The 20355-nt window shown below is 29.2% G+C and overlaps 1 protein-coding gene across 2 annotated transcripts; it reads right to left on the bottom strand.

Annotated features, from left to right (window-relative positions):
• Positions 1 to 13192: 13192 nt before the first annotated feature.
• On the bottom strand, positions 13193 to 19344 carry LOC130813044 (cyclin-C1-1-like). Of its 2 annotated transcripts, XM_057678742.1 has the most exons (9): positions 19200 to 19344; positions 18995 to 19101; positions 16692 to 16731; positions 16299 to 16343; positions 14802 to 14920; positions 14590 to 14707; positions 13861 to 13905; positions 13621 to 13768; positions 13193 to 13491 (listed from the first exon to the last, which is right to left on the bottom strand). In XM_057678742.1, the coding sequence occupies exons 1-9, from the start codon at positions 19229 to 19231 to the stop codon at positions 13387 to 13389; spliced, it is 759 nt and encodes a 252-aa protein (XP_057534725.1). In that variant the 5' UTR covers positions 19232 to 19344; the 3' UTR covers positions 13193 to 13386. The 2 variants fall into 2 exon arrangements, with proteins under 2 accessions (XP_057534725.1, XP_057534726.1); XM_057678743.1 differs by lacking the exons at positions 16692 to 16731; positions 19200 to 19344.
• Positions 19345 to 20355: the final 1011 nt, after the last annotated feature.

Raw genomic sequence — 20355 nt, 5'->3', positions numbered from 1 at the left:
AAAAAAAAAAAAAAAAAAAAAAAAAAACTCAAAAACCTCATTAAGTTTCTTGTGTTTCATCGCAACATTGTTTTGACGTTTTCCATGTTTAACTAGAATGATTTTCATTTATTGACAATCATTGTTTTTAATTTCAAATATAAATTAGTTTTTGTTAAAACAGACCATGTTGTTTATTCGTAATGTGCATAATCCGGTCAAAGAGATTACTATAATAACATCTTTAAGAGTACAAATCTTGATATAAATTAATTAATAAAAAAGCATTTTCACCTCAAAATCAAATATTTTGATAAAAATTAAATTTCATTGCTTGTTCACAAGAATCCAATCAAAATGAGCAATATATGCATCTCAAGGCAAACAAAAATAAAAGTTTTCCGACCTCATTTTGACTTCATTATTGTCACTTTTGTTCCTAAGGACTATATTTTTAGTCCATTTTTTAAATGCTTCATTTATATGTTGAAAATATCATTGTTCGTCTTGAGAAGCATATAATTAATTGACACAAACATATTGTCTTAACAAGTAAATAGAATTACAAATAAGCAAGAGAGCCTATTCTTCATAATTAAGGACACTATCATAAAACGATAAAATAATTCTTGAATGATCAAACTTATTATAGTTGTTTCAACTACTGCATATGGGAAAAAGAATCTCGCCCGACTTTGTTATTCATTTGGTACACTAATTTTAGACAATTTTTATTTTTTAGACAATAGTCTACCACTTTTTTTACATATATTTTTTTTTAATTTTATTCATATAATTAAATTTTATTTATTTATTACAAAATATCAATCTTTTCTTTAGAAAATACTTCATTTGATGCTCATGAAAGGGAGGAAATAGAAATGTGTTTAATTAGTCCAAATTTGACCGTCCCTCTGTTTGTCCATCAATGTACATGTTGGATCATTAATCCTACAACAATAAATTTAGTTCATGTACGGTTCTTTAATTACTTCTATATTGTGTGTAGTATATTTTATGGGCATGTTTTGCTTTTTTATATACGAGGAGCCAATTCAATCGATAAAAATTTAATTTATTGTTGAATCTTTAAGATATATTTTATATTTTTATTGCGCTCTCTCACATAAGAATTATTTAGTTTAAAAGTGTTAATGTAATGTGTATCAGTTTCCCTCATACTTGGAGCTAATAATTCCACTAGAAATGAGGGGAATAAGATTTCGTACCATGTTAAGAAATCAATTCAACTAAAAGCTTAAGCTGATAATTGTGCCCCATGATATGTTATATACTCATCACACCTCTTCACACGAAAACACTTTAGATTAAATTGTGGATGCAACATATGTAATTCTCATACATGAAGTTAAATATTTCACTTGATTAAGGAGTGAACAAAATTTAAATATGTGGTTTTTCTTAACATTGATTTATGATATCATGTCTAACAACCAATTTAATAAAAAATTTAAGCTGAAAATTGAATCACCAATTATGTCTATCAAAGTTTTGATTTTAAAAGTATTAATATTTTGCATAATGTAAATAAGCATACCATATACCAATCTTACATTTACTCTTAACTTGTGAAAACATTTAATAATCTTGTTTTCAATTAATTATTAACTGGGTATTTATCCGTGCTATGCACGTGATTATAGAATTATTTTATAAAAAAATATAATATTAATTTAGACATAATTGTTAAATTAATACAAATGTTATTTCGAACAATTACATCTATAAAATTTTAACATAACCAAAAAAATATCCATTAACTAATACAAAATATCTTCAATTTGTGTTATGTTTATCAAATAACCTAATATTAGTATTTTTAATCAAAAATGTTTACTAACCCTTGAAAAGAAGTGATATTTAAAACAAAAGTTACTCATATGCTTACTAAACTTGATCTTCATCATAACAACATATATTTGATTATTATGATATCAATTACTACACAACATGTCAACATGAAAACAAATTAAACATCATCTTCATCAATATTTTCTTTCTCTTTGCATCCATTTCATCTCCACTCAACTCTTCAAAATTTAATCTCAATTTATAAACCTTATTTTATCCTATATCTACACCCATAAAATTTCTAAGATAAAATTGCATATTTACATAGCAATGAAACAAAACCCCATATATTTCTCCAGTTTTATCTCAATTTTCATACTAATTGAAATAATCAATAAACTCAACTCTTAAAACACCATCTACTCTTTCTCAAGTATGTGGGATGCACTAATAAATGAAGACTTTGAAATTCAATCATATAAATAAGGCAAGCTATGTATGTGGCACTAACAAAAATCTTAAAATTTTGTCTTTTCATCTTTAGTATAATTAAATTTAGAAGACAAATAGTTTTATTTTTTAGCATATGATACAAAGAAGATGAATTAATTGAAGAAGACTAAAAGTTTAAGAGTTTTAACGCAAAAAAGACATATGAAAATGAAAATTGTATAAATTTGAGCGGCAAATTGTATTTTGTATATGAATACCACATGGCATAAAATTTTCTGAATTATAATATGTATATGATTACTATATATTGATCGACAATACGTTTGCAATGACTTCCCTTTGGTGAAATAAGAAGCAAATTAAATATTTTATATGAATATATTTTTTTTTATAATTTTTTGAGAAGCAAAGCTATATAAACAATGGTAAAAGCACATTGGGAATTGGTCCTCTCAGTTTAAACTTGTGACCTATATATTTTTAACCAGGTCGCTCTCCTTATCAATGTAAAATATGTAATATATAAGTTGATTAAATATAACAAAATTGAGTAAAGTATATGATTTAAATCTTTGTACGAACAAATAATGAATCTGAGAATTAGTGTATGTATAGTTATTTAACAAATCGTTAAATGTTTTATCGGACGCACGTAGACGTACGTACGTAGATAGTAAAGAGTAGGCAAAATGATACGAAGTGCGTACGAAAGTGAAGAAGATGCATGGGTGCATCATCTTTTTCTGGGGGTTCTCACTGAACAAACCCCACCAAAATCTAAGAATACAAGAAAAAGATAAGATATTATGATTTATGAATAATGAATAATGAATAATGAATTAAGAAGGGTGAAATGGAGGAATGGGTGTGTGGGAGTTGATTTCTTTTATCATCAATCTTCATCTTCATCTTCTTGGGGGAAGCGACATGCCCATCTTCTTTTGTAACTTTCAACATTCCTTATTTATTAGAGAAGCTTTAGGTTAATAATTTGTTATTTGTCAATTTGCCAAATTATATTTATGTGGAGGAATTTGATAAGGTGATAATTTTTAAATTGTAATTTATTTCTTTGTGTTATGTTTTTTTTTTGGTAAAGTAAACTTTTATAAAATGTCAAGATAAAGCCAAAACTTTACATCCTAGGGTCAAAAGACTAGGTACCACACCCAACCACCAAGCTCCTAAGGGCCAAAACAAGCCCCTCAATCGTTATACGCTTGGGAGGAGGCAGCATCTCAAAAAAATATAGTATCACCTCGTATACGGTAACTGAGTCCTATACAAATACTATTATAATAATCTCACATATTGATTAATCATGAATAATCCCAACTTTGTGGGGTATTTGCCTTGAGTAAACTCAGGTAATCGGATGATCTGCTATAGTATGTAATTTAATAAAAAAGTAAACTAAAAATTAATATAGAATTAGAGAAAAATTAAAAAAATTTACATAAAAATTCTAAAAAATTTAACATTTTTTGACATTTTATTTTAATTTATCGTTTTTTTTTTAAAAATAAAACTTGCTATAGCGGGTCATCCGGTTACCCAAGTTTACTTTAGGTAAATACCCAATAAAGTTGGAATTATTCATGGTTAATCAATAGGTAGGATTATTGTAGGAATATCATGAAAAGATTGGATAATTATAGGTAATTTTTCCTTTATTTTATTAATAATAATATGTTTTTTTATTTTTTATGGTGATTTATTATTCACAATGATTGATTAAGACTTTCTATATTTGTTATAAGTATGGTTTCCATTTGCAATATAACTTTCTTTCTTTACTTCTACTTTTTATTTTTAATATTTTCTATTTCCTCGTTTAATTTGCATTATTTCGAATTATAATGTGAACAAAGAAGTATCAACTATAATATTTAAACGAGATTCAAGCATGTCACTGTAATAAGATCTTTTTCAATAATTTTTAATGAGAAAAGGTTTATTTTAACAGTACAAACTGAAACTTAAACTGATTATTGTGTTTAAAACCTATAAAAGTACTTGCAATGCAATGATATAATTAAATTAAATTACTACTTTAACAATATTAAATATTATTTGTTCACTACAAACATGTTTAGATCTTATTTGACAATAATATATTGTTAGTTTGAATGAAAGAAAATAAAGGAAAGGAAGGAGAGAAATTAAATAGTAGGAAGAATGTCACTTTGTTCAATGACTAGCAAAAAGAAAAGGAAATGAAGAGGAGGAAAAATGAAATTACACAAGGGGAGTTCTTTTACATTTTGTAATATAATATGCCATGTATTATGTTAATATATATGTATAAAATAAAAGCGGAAGTAAAATATTATTTTAATAAGAAACATTAATTTTAAACAATTGTATAATTAAATTATGTTTGATTCGATAGATTCCAAGCAAATAAAAGAACATTTTTTTCTGAAACCACCAAAAATATACATTGTTGCCATATGAGATAGTAGGTCAACATCAAGAAAATGAAGCGTCTAAATCTCTAATACTTCTACACTACTCCTACAGCTCAAGCCGAGATACATACATGTATTTTGTACCAAAAGAAGGTACATGTATTAAAATTTAAGGTCTTTATCTAGGAAATTGACTTATTGTACAGCACTGGTATCCGTAGTATCGTGGCATTAGTTAGGCTATTCGCTCACTAACATCTAAAAGTTTGTACTGTATTTGAACTTTTACGGTTTTATTTAGTTGAAAAAAAAATGCTGTTATATTAGAATCTCGACCTTCAAATGAAAGAAAAGGTGAAAAAAATTTGAGAAAAGCATAACACAATAATGGAGAATCAGACCAAACAATGGAAGAAAGATAAAAGTAATATAAGCGCAAAACGACAATATTTAGTGATACCTACGGTACCTCCGATCCAATCGAAAATATTAGTAGTTTTTCAATGATTCAACAATACAATAAAAAAACGCTCATAAAAATAAACTCATTCTCTTGATCGCTCTAAATTCTCTAACAACATAGTTTTTCTCATTAATTGGTACAATGGCAAAGCTCTTTGGAGTTCAACAACTCTTCCTCACTTGTTACTACAATCTCACACAATGCTTATGCTCTGACTTAAAAGATATTTAATTTTATGGACAAAATAAATTAGATAAACATCTTTCAAAAGAGCAACACGCATATCTCATGAGCTAATTATAGCTGCCATACATGAGTTGACACAATTTGTTCGAGCGAGCGCACCCTGTACTCAAATAGTCCCACAACAAAAAATTGAAAATTGTCATTGACTGCTCGTTTGAGCAACTCCTTCTGCATACCCCTCTTTGTTATTCAAAGCTTCATGTCCATGACACTCTTGGTCCAACGCCACCCTCATTATTGTTTCATTCATCTAATCGTCTATGCAAACTAGTGTTTTACTTACAATTAAGTGATCGGACAAGCTATTATTAATAGGTGATTTGGTTCTTACACCAAAACATACTCAATAAAACTGCCATTAAAAAACTATTTAAGTACAAATTATATTTGATACGAAAAAGGTTGCTGAATTGAGTATGGATCAGTCAATAAGTTTGACTTAATTTCCTAGCATATTAATTATTAACACTATTTATATCAACCAGATTCTTTTCTGATTTGTGTTTACTAATTTAAGAAGATGAACAAAAGGATGACAGTAGAGTCATAGAAGTATACAGGATTAAAAAAAAAAAGAAAAGGGATAATTTGAGTATCATATTTTTATATAAACATTATGTAAAACGAAAATAGTTTCTTGTACAAAACGACTTTTATTGTTGTGACTTTTGAGCAAAACACTATAGTAGCTAGTTGTTACTTCTATTAATACGTACATATTTACAAATTGTTGTAGGAGCGCCTCTCATGGTTAGACGTGTCTTATATATTGATTTAATAGTTTAATTAATATAAATTATGAGAATATAAATATCTTTTTTTAAGGTTGTTTCACTAAAAAATGGTCTATTACAAATAAGAAAGGTTATTATATATAAATAGTTGCATTATTTTTCATCATATTTTTACTAATTTAAAGGTGTTCATTTGAATTATTGGGTCAACTTCAAATCAGATGTTTTGGGTCGGTTCGAAATTCGATTTTGCGTCAACATTGGTTTATCCATGATTTTAAACTCATTTTGAAATCGGGTCAAAAGAGGTTTGATTTCAATGCAAGGTCGGATAAATATCAGTACATTGAGTCTGTTTTGATCGAACACCTCTAATCGGTATTATAGCTAGGTATATATTGCGTATAGTGTCAGTATTGTTCTATATTTTTGCGAACACTTAGCTTTAATTTTCAGGCTTCGCTTTTATATTGGTAAATTTGAATTGAGCTTAGATGGTGGAATGAGGAAACCAAAAAGATGGGCAAGAGTTTACAGTCTGTGAATTAAGTAGAAAAAAACAAGAAAATGAATGAATGTGAAAGGTTGAAATCCTTATCAATTGGAAACATGATATCTGTAGGAATTTAGGAAAGCAACAGTAAATTGTTCAGACAAATTCACAGAATTAGTCTTGAGCCAGAAAATCTAAGAGGAATCAAGTGCAGGGTACATGTAATACCTGCCTGTCTTCAAGTATTGCCACAAATATTTTGGGAAGGGGGGGATTTACTGAATTTTAGACAGAGTAGATTCAGTTGGCACTATTATTTCAACTATAGCTTTCAATGCACTCATCTTTTTAAATGACCTGTTTTTCTAAATAACAGGGCAGGCCGAGGGCATAAAAGGACTAGTCATAGAGTAAAAATAAGGTTACATTGTATTAATTAAGTTGTAAAGATTTTCAAAATAAATGAACTGATATATATTTTTCGCGTAAAAAATTGTATTTTGGACCGTAGTAACGTCTATCTTATGGTGTTGGTCGATATTTAGGCACAACGATAATTGCATAACTTTCTCATTGTTCGGCTACCGTGATCGCGACCATCATCATCATCATTATATCTTGTGTATTCTGCTCATAGAAACTATGATCAGGGCCTTGGGAGAGAAGAAAGACGACAACCCATATCCATAAAGAAAGATGCGGTTAAAGAGTTCCTCGACTCGAGAAAAATCCTCAAAAATTGAGATTCCTCAAAAGAAAATTGCGATCATTATTACATTTTTACACTATGAAATTAGCTTAGAATCTAATTCAAAATCTTGCGAGGAGAAAACGGTACTGATTCCACCTTGGATAAAACACAATTCTCTATAAAGAGCTGTTCATAGCTCTAAAGCTAATCTGAAACTTTTTGAACGTTGAATAACTGTCACTCATCTGCAAGTTATATCATAGTTATCAATGACTAACTATATTATGGTTTTAGATTTTGGGAAATAGTTTTTTTAGAAGATATTTTCAGAGTTGTTCTCTGCGCATATTAAGTTGTTTTAAGGCTTTAGGTATTAATTCTACATAGGACATATTATGGCTTTGAAACTTCAATTGGAATTAAGGAAGACTACAATAGGAACATGTATTTTTCTTCTCTTTATTTTGATTGGAAAATTCTAAGAACCTTGCTTACCATATACTCCTATGTAATATTTAATTTGTTTAATTTTTTATTTTAGTTCTAAATAACAAATTTACCTCATTTTTTATTTATAGATATGACCCTACCATTTATTATGCATGTTTTATATTTTCTCTTTTATATTTAAATGACTCATATATATTAACCCATTAAATACAATTTTTTTGTTTCCTTACCAAAAGTTAATATGAGTAAATCGATGGGATAAAGGACTAAAGCTTAAAATAGAAATAGTTGAGTTAATAGACATGATAGTTAACTAGTTATTATGTGGGAAAATACAAAATTTTTAATTTAGGGCTAAATAGCTAATATAAATTTTATATATACCGATAAAAAAAATTTAGTAGTCAGATAACTGATACAAATATAGTCAAATTACTAATGCACTAGCAACTTAGCTTTATAATATAGTAAGTTATAAGTTTTTAATTTTTAATTAAAATGAAAGTTTTTTAAAGATGAGACTCGAAAATTTTAGGAGGTTGTGAATTGACGTATGAAAGACAAAAATTTTGTTGAATTAACAGTATAGAAAATTATTATAAAATCAAATTTCAAACTACAAACCTCAAATATTGTTTCTAGTACTTTATACCTTTAAACTTCATTTTATTACAAGATTTAATTAGTCTTTATACATAGAAGTATACTATGGATTACTAAAAATAATTTAATTAAAAATACAATAAAATGCATATTTGGTCGGGGCGAATCTTAAAGCTCCTTCATAGAATCATTCAACCGTTATGGAAAACAATATATTGCTTATTTGATCATCCACTGTTAATATTACCAAATTTTCAGGTAAATATATATAGGACATATGACTGTTTATGTTTATAGAGATATTTGATAAGTCTAATTGTTTATGGTTTATTAGACATAAAATAGGCAAAAAAAAAAGGAGGAGGACTAATTATTTGGTTTTTTAAGTTTTTATTTATTTTTTAAAAAAGTTTCATTATTAAAAATATAAACAAATCAAAATGTGATACGTGGCTTTCTTTTCATTAGGTTAAACAACATATATAACTGATTATAAGATTTAGATCTTTAGAAGAAAAGAGCATGCAAAATACAAACCTTTCTAAATTAAATAAAACATCGAACTTTTGAAGATAATAACCTAAAAATCAACCTTTAGAAATAATTTTTTAAAGGTACTTAGTAAAATTTCAAATTTACAGATGAAATGCTTATTATCTTGTAGCAAAACTAATACTTCCTCTATTTTAAAATACTTATAATGTTTGAATTTTCAACAATTTAATTTACTAATTTTGTCAAACATATATATAAATATGTGTAATATAAAATATGAAAAAATTTAATATTAATAATCTTTGCATTAGACGAATTAAATATAATTTCGCTTAACTATTTTTTACCTTATAAATTAAAAACTAATCACAAATCATAAATTAAAAATAATAAAAAAATAATATAATATTTTTAATGTTGCATTGTAGTTTAGAACGAATCGTTTAAGTGGATTATAGCTAAGGAAAGTAAAGACAACGATACAGAAAAAGAATTAAAAAGGCATCATGTCAACTTATCTTGAATGACTCAATCACGTAGTCACGTAAGCTTCTTGTCGAGAGACATTAATTATTAGGATTTGCCCAACAATGCCACCTACTGTCTACTCATTACTTCTACAAATATTTTTTCCAAATTCTTACTTGTATAAAAATATCTTAAAATAATCCATCAAATACAATTATATCCATTTTTATCTTGATTTTTTTCATTTTCAACGATGTTACGCATCGTTAAACTAAAATTGTGTACACACAAATCATATTTAGACTTAGACAAAAAATTTTAATATATTATTATACAGACTAAATATATCATTTGTTAAATTAAACTGGGAGATAATAACACAAAATGTGTACACAAAATTTAAGATATCATTAAATTAGACTTCATTTAAATTATTTTAATGTAAAATTTAACTATTAATTTAATTCAGTTCTATTTAATTAAAGAAAAGTTGATATCAATAATTCAACCTTTCATCCATCTGTTGTGAATAATCTCACCCTTTGTCAAGAAACCAATTCAAATAAAAGTTCAAGTTGATGATTGAGACCCCATGATATGTTATAAATACTCTAATCACATTTGGATTGTTTTTTAATAATTCAACATTTACTCTTAGTATGCTATCAGCTTCATAACCTTTAATTTTATTATAATTTAATTTGCTGACAACAAACTTAGGGTAAAAATTCATTTATTAAAAATAATCCGAAGTTAGAATTAATCACAACGTATGAGTGAAAAGTTAAATTATTCATAATAATTTTTCCTTTTATGAAATTCATCCAATTTAATACTTTTCAATCATAATTTGTAAAGATTAAATTTTTTAAAAATGTATGCATCTAATCTTCTTTATTGCATGCAATAACGAAGTCAAAAATGGGATGAATCATTAACTTTACGGATAGTACACAAGTAGTTGAAGGAGGATCGTAGTTGAGTTATCAAAGTTTAAACCCCAAAATTGGTCAGAAAAAAGCTCTAAGATCCAAAGTGGACTACTCCATTATTCTCAATATTTGAATTTGTCCAAATAAATTTGCCTAATTTTTTGATTTCGCGATGAATCATACTCTTTTTCATTCACATTTACATATTATTTATTTGGATTATCGTATTGATTTCAGGTCAAGGGTTTTGGATCAATTTAAAATTGAATCTTGTGTTCACATTACAAGGTTGGCTTTTATCAGGTCTGTTTCAGACTTCTCTACTTTTAATTTACTTTTTCATTTCATCCATACATTTCTTCGACCTCCCCAAAACATGTATTTTTTATTTTTTTTTATTTTCAACATATTTATACTAGGGCTATTTTAGGGACAGAGAGGTAGTTTATGATGAGGAAAATGGTACTGGTACGGAACGTGTGGTGGTGCATGCAGTAAATTGTTACAGTCTCATCACGTTCGGGTTGGGCCATCAGCCATGCATGTGCCCAATTACAATCTAGCTGAATATTTTGATTACAAAGATTGTTGTTGAGTGGTATGAGATGCCTCTTAAATATGGATTAAATAATGATAAAATAAGTAATATGAAATATATTGTAATAATAAAATGATTTTTTATCGTTTAAGAAATAAATTTTTTTTATTAACAATTAATAACTCATTATTATTCTCTTTGTAAATCTCTCAATTAGCATCGTCAATTTTAATCCTTAATTGTTTTAATTAATTTTCATCATTTTGTTATTTCAAATTGGACTTCATGCACTTTACCGATTTTGATGTATACAATTAAATTCTTTTTAACACAATTCAATACTTCCTCCGTTTTAAAATACATACACCATTTGAATTTTTATGTAATTTAATATTCTAATTCAATCCTTAATATCTTTAATTATGTATAATAAAAAATTATAAAAATTTGATATTAATAATTTTTGAATTGAGATGAATCAAACAAGATCCAACATTACTATGTTTTAACTGATAGATTTAATTTTTAATAGAAGTAGCTAAGTAATATGAACAGAATAAATATAATATATCTCTTCACTTCTTTTTGGTACAATTCCACTGGGAAAAAGAGGGAAGGAGCTAGTATGATTTTTTGTTTGCCAGAGTGTGGATAGTTTAGTTTATGAAGTAATTAATTTGATTTGATTGACTATAAAAAAAATGATAAAAATATAAATGTGGACTTGAGCACGTGAGAGGTGCAGGTTTAGTTTATAGAGTACAAGCTGTCATGAACAAATGTGTACGAGTGCATGTAGGAGTTTTTTTTTTTTTTTTTTTTTGAGAAAAGAGCATGTAGGAGTATTTAATTTTGTTTCAACGGTTTAGTTGAGAATTAAAATCAAAAATCAATTTTCGTTTCAGTTAGAAATTAAATATTATTTTTTGAAAAACAATTCTGAATTCAATTTTCATTAGTTTTTTTTTACATCCTACCCTGTGATAAAAAAAAGAGTTGAGACCCCATGCATGGCCATGCTCCCTTACTTCCGTTGATTGCACATTTTGGCTTGGTTGGCAAGAAGAAAGGTGTTATCTCCTCACTTTGCATCAATTTTTAATGGAGTGGATACCATTTCTGTGGTGTGTTTTCATTTACTTGTCTTTATTGTTTTGCTTTTCATGTTTATCTTGATGGAAATAATGTAAAGATAATTATATAAGAATAAAACAAAATCTTTTTCAAATTATAATTTCTAGAAAGTAGTATGTTGTGATATATGTAGAAATCATTCTAGATACATAACAAAATAATTTTGCCTATTGAAATTGTCATACTTTTATTAATAGACTAATATTTGAGCACTCTAACTCTGTATTTGGATAGAAATAATAAGAGATAAAGAAAGAGATAAAATTTAAATTTTAAATCTTGACTCAAGTTAAATTTTTTTGTAAATGTGCTTTAAAACTCGAGATGTAGTGGTAAATTCTAACTATTTATCAGTTTACTATTAAGGAACATGAAGGAAGAACAAGCCAAGTCAAGCAAGTATGGCTAGAAGCTTTGCAATAGAAGTTAATGAGCAAATTCAAGTAGAGCTCAAGTCATTAATTTTACTAAGAAACTTATTTGGTGATCTCAAGGAACTCAAAGAGGTCTCATGCATAGAATCGAGGTTTATCTTAATTGAAAAGTAAATACCATTTTTTACAGAAAAAATTTTAAATACAATTCTCATCTATCACACCTAATTTTCCCAACCTACCTACCTATCATATAAATGATCTTAAACATAAAATTCTATGCTTGTAAATTGTAAATCCTTTCAATAGTCTATACTTGTAGATTTTAGTAAAAATGGATCTTCATGGTAAATTTGGGCAAATTGTTATCAGCTAGTTTCTAAAGAGACCATCACTTTGAGAGACGTATTTCAAGCCCAACCAATTAAAGATTAATGTCTGTTTACATATTTTTAATGTCTACTTATATCCTTAATGCTTACTTACTTTACTGTATTCTTAATGCCTACTAACAATATTTTAAAAAATATATAATAAGTCAGCCCATTTAAAGATGGTCTCTCAAAAAAACTCTATCTCATAAGAATTTGTGATTGTTGAATTGATCATTTGTTAAAATAGAATTTCTTGTTTTTTAAGCACAATTGGTGTCCAGGTTCCACCCCCTAGTTTTAAACCAAACACATGTTTTATTCAAACCTACACTCCTAAGTTTATACAATTCCTACTTAGTAAAAAAAAATCCTCTACATGAGCAAACAATTGGAGGTTTATGACCAAATCTAACGATAGAAATTGCATGATAGTAGAAATTGAAAGCTCTAATCTATATGAAAATCTTGATGGGGATAACAAAAGAAAAGTAATGGCAAAAATCCTAGTATCAAATCAACAAGAAAAAGTGATTTGATACTTCTTTGGGAGTTTTTAATCATAAAACTTCTCCTTGTTTCGCGAAAACTAAAACTTATTTTCACATTTATGGAATGTTTTTGTTTCACTCATTCTAACAAAGTTAGCAACTAGCAAGCATCTATTAATCTTCAAGAAACAGTTAAAAGGATCATTTTACATTAAATTATACACAACAAACTAGAGCTAATCTCAACATCATCCTCTTATAGGCAGCTTGCTGAAAGCAACACTCACTCTTTCGTCGATGTTATTCTTCATACTGTCGTAAAAATCTAGTATCTCCATTGATATGTTTTTCACCTGCAATCAAATGCAGTTCAAACTCATTGATTTTGTGACGATATATGACGACAACTACAACAATACAAGGAAGAAAGCATCGTGTAGTTTGAAAATGGCCTGATTGGATGGAGGCGTTTATATACATACCACATTCATGTCGACTCGAAGCTCTTCAAACCATGTGACACTGTCCTTATCTTTTGTAACACTAGCTATGTATATGCAAGCCAGCGCAATCAAATGCGGAGGGTGAATAAGAATAAGATCCATCTTATATGTGTCGTTGACAATACCCCTGCACAGTTTCAAACATCCCTCGCATCACTAGGGAGAAAGTTACCACAAATATAGTTCAAGCTAAATTCGGCAGGCTTTCGTTTATCTTACCAAGTGAACTGCATCAGGTCCATTATACCACCATCTTGAAGGAATCTGCGCAAAGATGGAAATAACTTTGATGATAATATTCAATGGGAAAGATAAACAACTTTGATGATAATATTCAATGGGAAAGATAACAAACTCCACAGATAGTACAATGCAATGCAATTGCTCCATGAGCATGCACAACTAGGAGGCTCAACGAAAAGAAAAATAGGACTTGTAGCATACTTCTATAAGCGGAAATATAGGTGTGAGATGATGATGATGTCCAAGAAATTGAATTAATGTAGAGGCAAGATCATGTGAAAACAACTAAAGTGGTGAAAATTGAAAACCAGACTTAGATATACATGGCAAAAAGTGTATATACTATCTTATAGGGTGAACATGTTTTTTTGAAAGAAAAAATTCATATTATTTACGGAAATGTCATCCGAATATGTACACCTTTTAAGCATGTATGTACATCTTTTAGCAAATGTCTAATTATTTATGAAATTGTCACTCAAATATGTACACCATTTAAGTTTTATATACAACAGTTTTAAGTTTTTACCACTTTAATTGGTTTTCACATGATCCAAATCCAAAAAATAACAACTATGATTAGATATCTTCATTATATATTACTAGATTTTTCTCCTGTTACATAATCACTAACCATTGCAGTAAAACGACCATAGAATGTAAAAAGGTACATTATAGCCTGTGAAGTAATTACAGGATGCTTACTGAGTTAGTGAACGGTAAGGATGAAATACGACTAAATAGTAGTTGAGAGCTTCCAAGACCTTCATTTCCATTTCGAGAATATCTTTAATCTCAAACCGGTATCTCATATCATCAGGATCTGCCAAATTTCATAAGCGCTCCAGTTTGTCAACCAATGAGTAAAACATAAGGGGATTCATTAAACAAATGAAACATAAGGTAGGAGGTATTACACAATTTTTTGATGTAAAATACCAGAAGTCTAGCCTGTACAGTGCTTTCCTCTGCTTTTGCTGCTAAGTACAAGCAAGTTGGTGCAACGAGACGTGGATCATATTCAGTCAAACTCTTGCTGCAAAAAAAAAAGAAAAAAAAGAAAGCAGTCTTCAAACTTTAGATCATCCAGCCCTCTCTAAATAGAAACACCATAGAAAAATAAATTATAGAGCCTTCACAAATTCAAAGAGATCTTCAGTTTTAAATCAAATGAAAAATGAAGGCTCTTATCCTCCTCAACCCTCATCCCAACACAATTATTGTTATATTTTTATTATTGTTATACATAACAATATACACACCTGTATAATAGCAGAAGTATATATTTACATAAATGTTTAACTCACAAAAACCCAGTTGAGTGAAAGGATGCGTAAGAATCATATATTTATTTGGCAATACTACCGTTTCAGACCAATTCAAGTTTCCTAGGACCGGCTGGACAGCAGAACTTTAGTAAATCCTACGCTTAGCGACAGATGGGGGGAGCAAACAGTTCAAATGCAAATTTTGTCTGGTAGTAGACTAAGTGAATACTACACTTGAAAATGAGTTTTGAAAAACATTTTATGGAAATTAACACTAAAGCTCATACTCATTAAACTATTCGATACCAGTAACCAAACGCCTTCTAAATAACATAGTTTTCATATTTTGTTCTCTTTGAATGTCATGGCCTCTCCACTAACCCGCAATTTGATGCACAAAATGCTAGTCTTACGTTTTCCCTTAACACCTACCAACTCTAAATACTTTCCTAATAGAATTCCATCATTCTAAATGTCAATCTTAGCTTGGATCCAATATTTTGTTCGGTTTCTTAACCCTAAAACCTAATAATTTGTTCTTTGGTTGCTAATTTCTAAAAGCTAATAAGGTTCAACTAACTCAGATAAAAGTCATGGTTTGTTTGTGTAAGTTTAACCTGAATACAACAAAGCCATGGTTTCACTTTCATGAATTTGAGACCAAAAAAGATTCCAATGTTTCACTGTATAACCATAGTAGCATTTGAATTTATACCAAGTCGTAGATATCTACAACCTATGTCATGATATATCAAAAGAAACAAAAAAAGATAAGTCACACATGCACAAGGGGGAGAGAGATGGAGATATAGAGAATTAAAATATGATTTTTGGTTCCAATTTTTAACACGCCATCATAGGGGTTGCCTACAAATACCACTATACCAGCCAGAGAAGGTACACCATCCGTTAACTAAAGGGAAACAGCCTATATGTAAACAACCCCTACGATGTCGTGTATCTCCAACCAAAACACAGTCAATAAAGAGTTCACTAATGTTGAAACAAAACGATAACTAAGAACCTCATCATAAAGAACTTATTTGCATCTCATTTCTAGAATGGAAGTTTACATTATTCAAAATGGATTACTATCATAAGCCTTCATCCAATTTGAACTATATTTTATAACCAGTGTGAAGGTACCTGATATAAACACGTCTCATATATGTTATAGCAGTAGCAACAACCCTGCAAATGTGTGCAAATGTGAGCAAGTATCAGAGATTGATATTAGAAGTATATCTATCAATAGAGACACATTGTCAAATTTTCCCAGCCCCTTTCAAAATATGTAGGTTATATGATCAATTTTCAAAAGTATTGGTATAAAAGATGGCATTATTTATTGAACAACATTTGAAAGATCTCTTTAATAAGTGATAACAATGAAATGATTTAAGCAGTTTCTCTTAAAAAGGAGAGGACTTGCTCACAACCTTCAGAGAAATAAAATGCATGATCAAAGAGTAAAAAAGCAACCATCAGTTACAGTTCTTATCAGAACCAAAAGCGAAGGAATAAAGATAGAGGTCACACCTTTGTCTTACTTTCACATTCTGGGCCAATTTTGTAATATCTACAAGACAAGAATGGCCAGCCAAAATATCAATATTTTCTATCATGGTTTAGGCAAATTTCCAAGCAATCATTTGTCGCATGCAGAACTTTGATAAGCACATACAATTTGTCAATTTCAAAAATTCACACTTGTAACTGCAACACAACATAAATGTCCTTTTACAAAGCAGTAATTTAAACACTAAGGTCGCCTCTTAAAACAATCCACTGTCATAAGACCTAGTGTTCCGGCATACTTAGATGCTAAAATATTTGTGTGGGTACTAATGTTATACTACATAGTACATATACAATGATGATGATACATCCATATCATGTAGGAGGCAATCTTAAGACCGAAAATTAAACATCCATCCATGCTCCGTGTACCAAGTGTCCAACTCCAATTTAGAGATAAGCTACACAAAAATGTATGCTAAAGTACGAGAAATGGGGTTGTTAAAAAGTACTCAGAAAACCAGCAAGCCTCTCCAAGACAGACCTACCCCTAGGGGGAAAAAGAATAGAAGTGGGGCAAATTCATGAATTGAAATGCAGTTTAGTACGAGCAACAAGTACCTAAGAGGTACGCATTGTATATTGACGAATAGCTATCCGTTCATGACAGTCCCTTCGATTTTCTAATCAAAATAATTCTCAATATATTACCAACAAGAAAACCTGAAATATCTAGTTGTCACCTTCTACTTGGTGATTTTTTAATGTAAACTCAATACAGATTCACCGCATTCCAGCATCCACACAGTGAGCTAAAGATGAGATGCTAAGCAGAACCACCAAGCTAAAGCACAGTGAGCGGTTTCTTTTAAAAAATACATTGCAACGGAATATCTCAAGTAATAGACATAAAACCCAAATTTGGTTTTAAAAACTGGATTTATCACTTTCATCAATCCTCTGCGCATTTCTACCCTAAGCAATCTTTTGCCTATAGCTAACCTACACACTTCCATTACTGCAACCTCCAAACTATAAGTTTTAGGTTTTTCACGTAATGAAAGCCCAAAAAAGAAATCCGGAACAAGATATCTTGCCACTTATCTATAGCTCAGTCATTGTGTTATCCAATAAGACAATTAAGTAACACATCATCATAGTTCACAGTACAATTTCCTCATAAATCACTTCCCACAATATATCACATCACATTAACAAGGGAAAAAATGGTTCCTTTATTATTCTCTATTGAGGTGCCTTGAGTTAATGGCTGTTGACTCAAGTTTGGTGGCACAGTATTGAAATAGGTGTTGAAGGTGAGTTCAGCTTGAAGTACCTTTGCTCCGACGAGCAGGGTGTGGTGTTCAGACGAGTAGTCGAATCTAGGAACAATCTGGAAAAGGTGGAAGACTTTTACTCAAACAAGCAAGGAAAAGCGCTTGAACGAGCTGGTATTTTGCCTGAACGGGCATTCTGCAGATTAGTGAGGCAGAAGGAGCTTGCTCAAACGAGGAAAATCCTATCATCTGTAAGGGACACTCAATCCTATGGTATCTACTACTTCTATATGGCATTAATTCTACTGTATTATTTGTCCCAGATTAATCCCTTATTCAATGGGGCCAAAGATATACTGTTCTTTAATTTCGAAAAATAATAGACTACAGTAAAATCACTCGTTAAATCATGTGCACTTTTAATTTACCTGAAAATGTAGATAATATTCACTACCAAGGATCAATGGAAAACAACCTTCTTGTTACCGGTAACAAGGGTGAGGTTGCGTACATCAAACCTCCAAACGTTACCATAGATGTAAGTCAATTTATAGCATTGGGGTCATGAAATGTAGTCTTTGGCTTGTTGTTGCCTCAACATTAAACGGCAGTATTCTCTCATTCCATGAGATCATTGTTCATGAACTCTAAGTTTTCAATATATCAATAAAAAAACGCCACCAAGAATGACATAGCCCAAGTTGGCTTAACCTTATTAAATTTTGTGTGTGATATTTTTGTTTTCTTTATAACTTGCATTATTGCTTGTTCAAATCAATGTTCACCAAAAAAATCAATCACCGTTTTTAGTTTTGTAAACACATCCGCTAAGTTGTTTTGATAGGGCAACCGAGTTTAGCAATTCATATCATTCTCTCAGAAAATTTTATGTCATGAATATCCCCCCAAGTCCTGATTCACCTTCATCTAATCCAAAATCATTCTTCCCCATTTCAATCATACACCAATTTTCAGTGAAAGAAATTGTAGAAAAGTATCATTGAAGTGAAGGGGATCAAACTAGAAAAGAAAGGAAAGAGAGAATACAATTGGACATTTGCATCTTGATAAGCTTGAAATCCTCAAGAGTAATCCCTCGATCTCTATCAAGTTGTTGAACAGTATCTACCTCTTCTGGATCTAATAGTTGTTTGCTGCAACAAATTGTACAATTTTACTCAAACATATCAATTTCAACAAATTGATCACTTTTTTTTTACAAAAAGGAGGATTCTGAATGATTAAAACTTACTAATGAGATGAAGTCCAGAAATTGGCAGCCATGAATACCGATGTTGTGGGAACAAAAATGAATAGAAGGCAGCGGAAGATATTCGCTTCCGAGCAAATTTCCTAGAAATTCGAAGTTGGACATGATTTTTTTTTAAAGAAAATTGTTAATAATAAATGAAGGGAAATTATCAATGATTTGCATATTTTGTCAATGGTATTTTAAATTTTTTTTTATTATTAATGGTATTTTTGTATTATTAAGCGTTTTACAACCGTAATTTTTTTTAACTATATTCGTCCAAAATCATTCAAAACCATTAACTTTCTTTTATGTTTTGAATTGAAAAATAAAAGAAAAAAAAGTTAACGGTTTTGAACGATTTTGAATGGAAAAAGGTTTTAAAAGATTACGTTTGTAAAACGCTTAATAGTACGAGGGTACCATTGATAATAAAAAAAACTTAGAGGTACAATTCATAAAGTGCAAAACCTCAAGGGTACTATTGATAATTTTCCATAAATCAATTACCACCGAAAAAAAAATTATCTTTTCTTTGTTCTTAAATGAATTCTTAGTAAAATAAACTTAATTATTTTATAATAATTTTTGAAATTTTTGTGTCAAGCGATTAGAAATAAAATATAATTGAGTTTATTTTCAGTTATTATGCCAAATAGATGAATTTATTTAAAAATAAATAATAGTTCACGTTATTTTCAACGAATCGAGCAAATGTTGATAATTTCCCCAAAATTAATAACTCAATTTATTGTTTTTAATAAATTCATTTAGTTTTATTAGAATCATTTATAAATTACAATTAGATAATTTATAAATTATAGCATTAAAATATTATAATTTATGAGTTATAATAGGTGTTGGATTATATACAACACAAATACATTTTGTGTAAATTAGACATGATGACAATAATCAAATAACAAAATTTATTGCTTGACATTTGACAACAATTAAAAATAAACACATTTGTTATGTTTGGTGTCTTGTCAATTTCCAAAATATTACCAAAAGCTTGTAGTTCAGTGGATAGAGCATCCGTAGGTGGAGCAGAAGATTTGGGGTTTGACTCCTACTAGGTGCAGGTATCAGTTGGAGGATTTCTTAACTGCGCGCATCACTCTTTACTCTCTACTTAAAGGAACGGGTATAATTT

Source organism: Amaranthus tricolor, chromosome 5, assembly GCF_026212465.1.
Source record: "Amaranthus tricolor cultivar Red isolate AtriRed21 chromosome 5, ASM2621246v1, whole genome shotgun sequence".
Taxonomy (NCBI): domain Eukaryota; kingdom Viridiplantae; phylum Streptophyta; class Magnoliopsida; order Caryophyllales; family Amaranthaceae; genus Amaranthus; species Amaranthus tricolor.
The sequence above is the reverse complement of the archived record's forward strand: the minus strand, read 5'-3'. Positions and strand labels throughout refer to the sequence as shown.

Excerpts from the sequence above, each read along its gene's own strand:
- LOC130813044 (XM_057678742.1), bottom strand. The coding sequence starts at position 19,231 with ATGGCTGCCAATTTCTGGACTTCATCTCATTA. Across the intron at positions 19,102-19,199 it reads TTCTGGACTTCATCTCATTA|CAAACAACTATTAGATCCAG; the intron begins GTAAGTTTTAAT and ends AATTTGTTGCAG. Across the intron at positions 16,344-16,691 it reads AATGTGAAAGTAAGACAAAG|GGTTGTTGCTACTGCTATAA; the intron begins GTGTGACCTCTA and ends ACACATTTGCAG.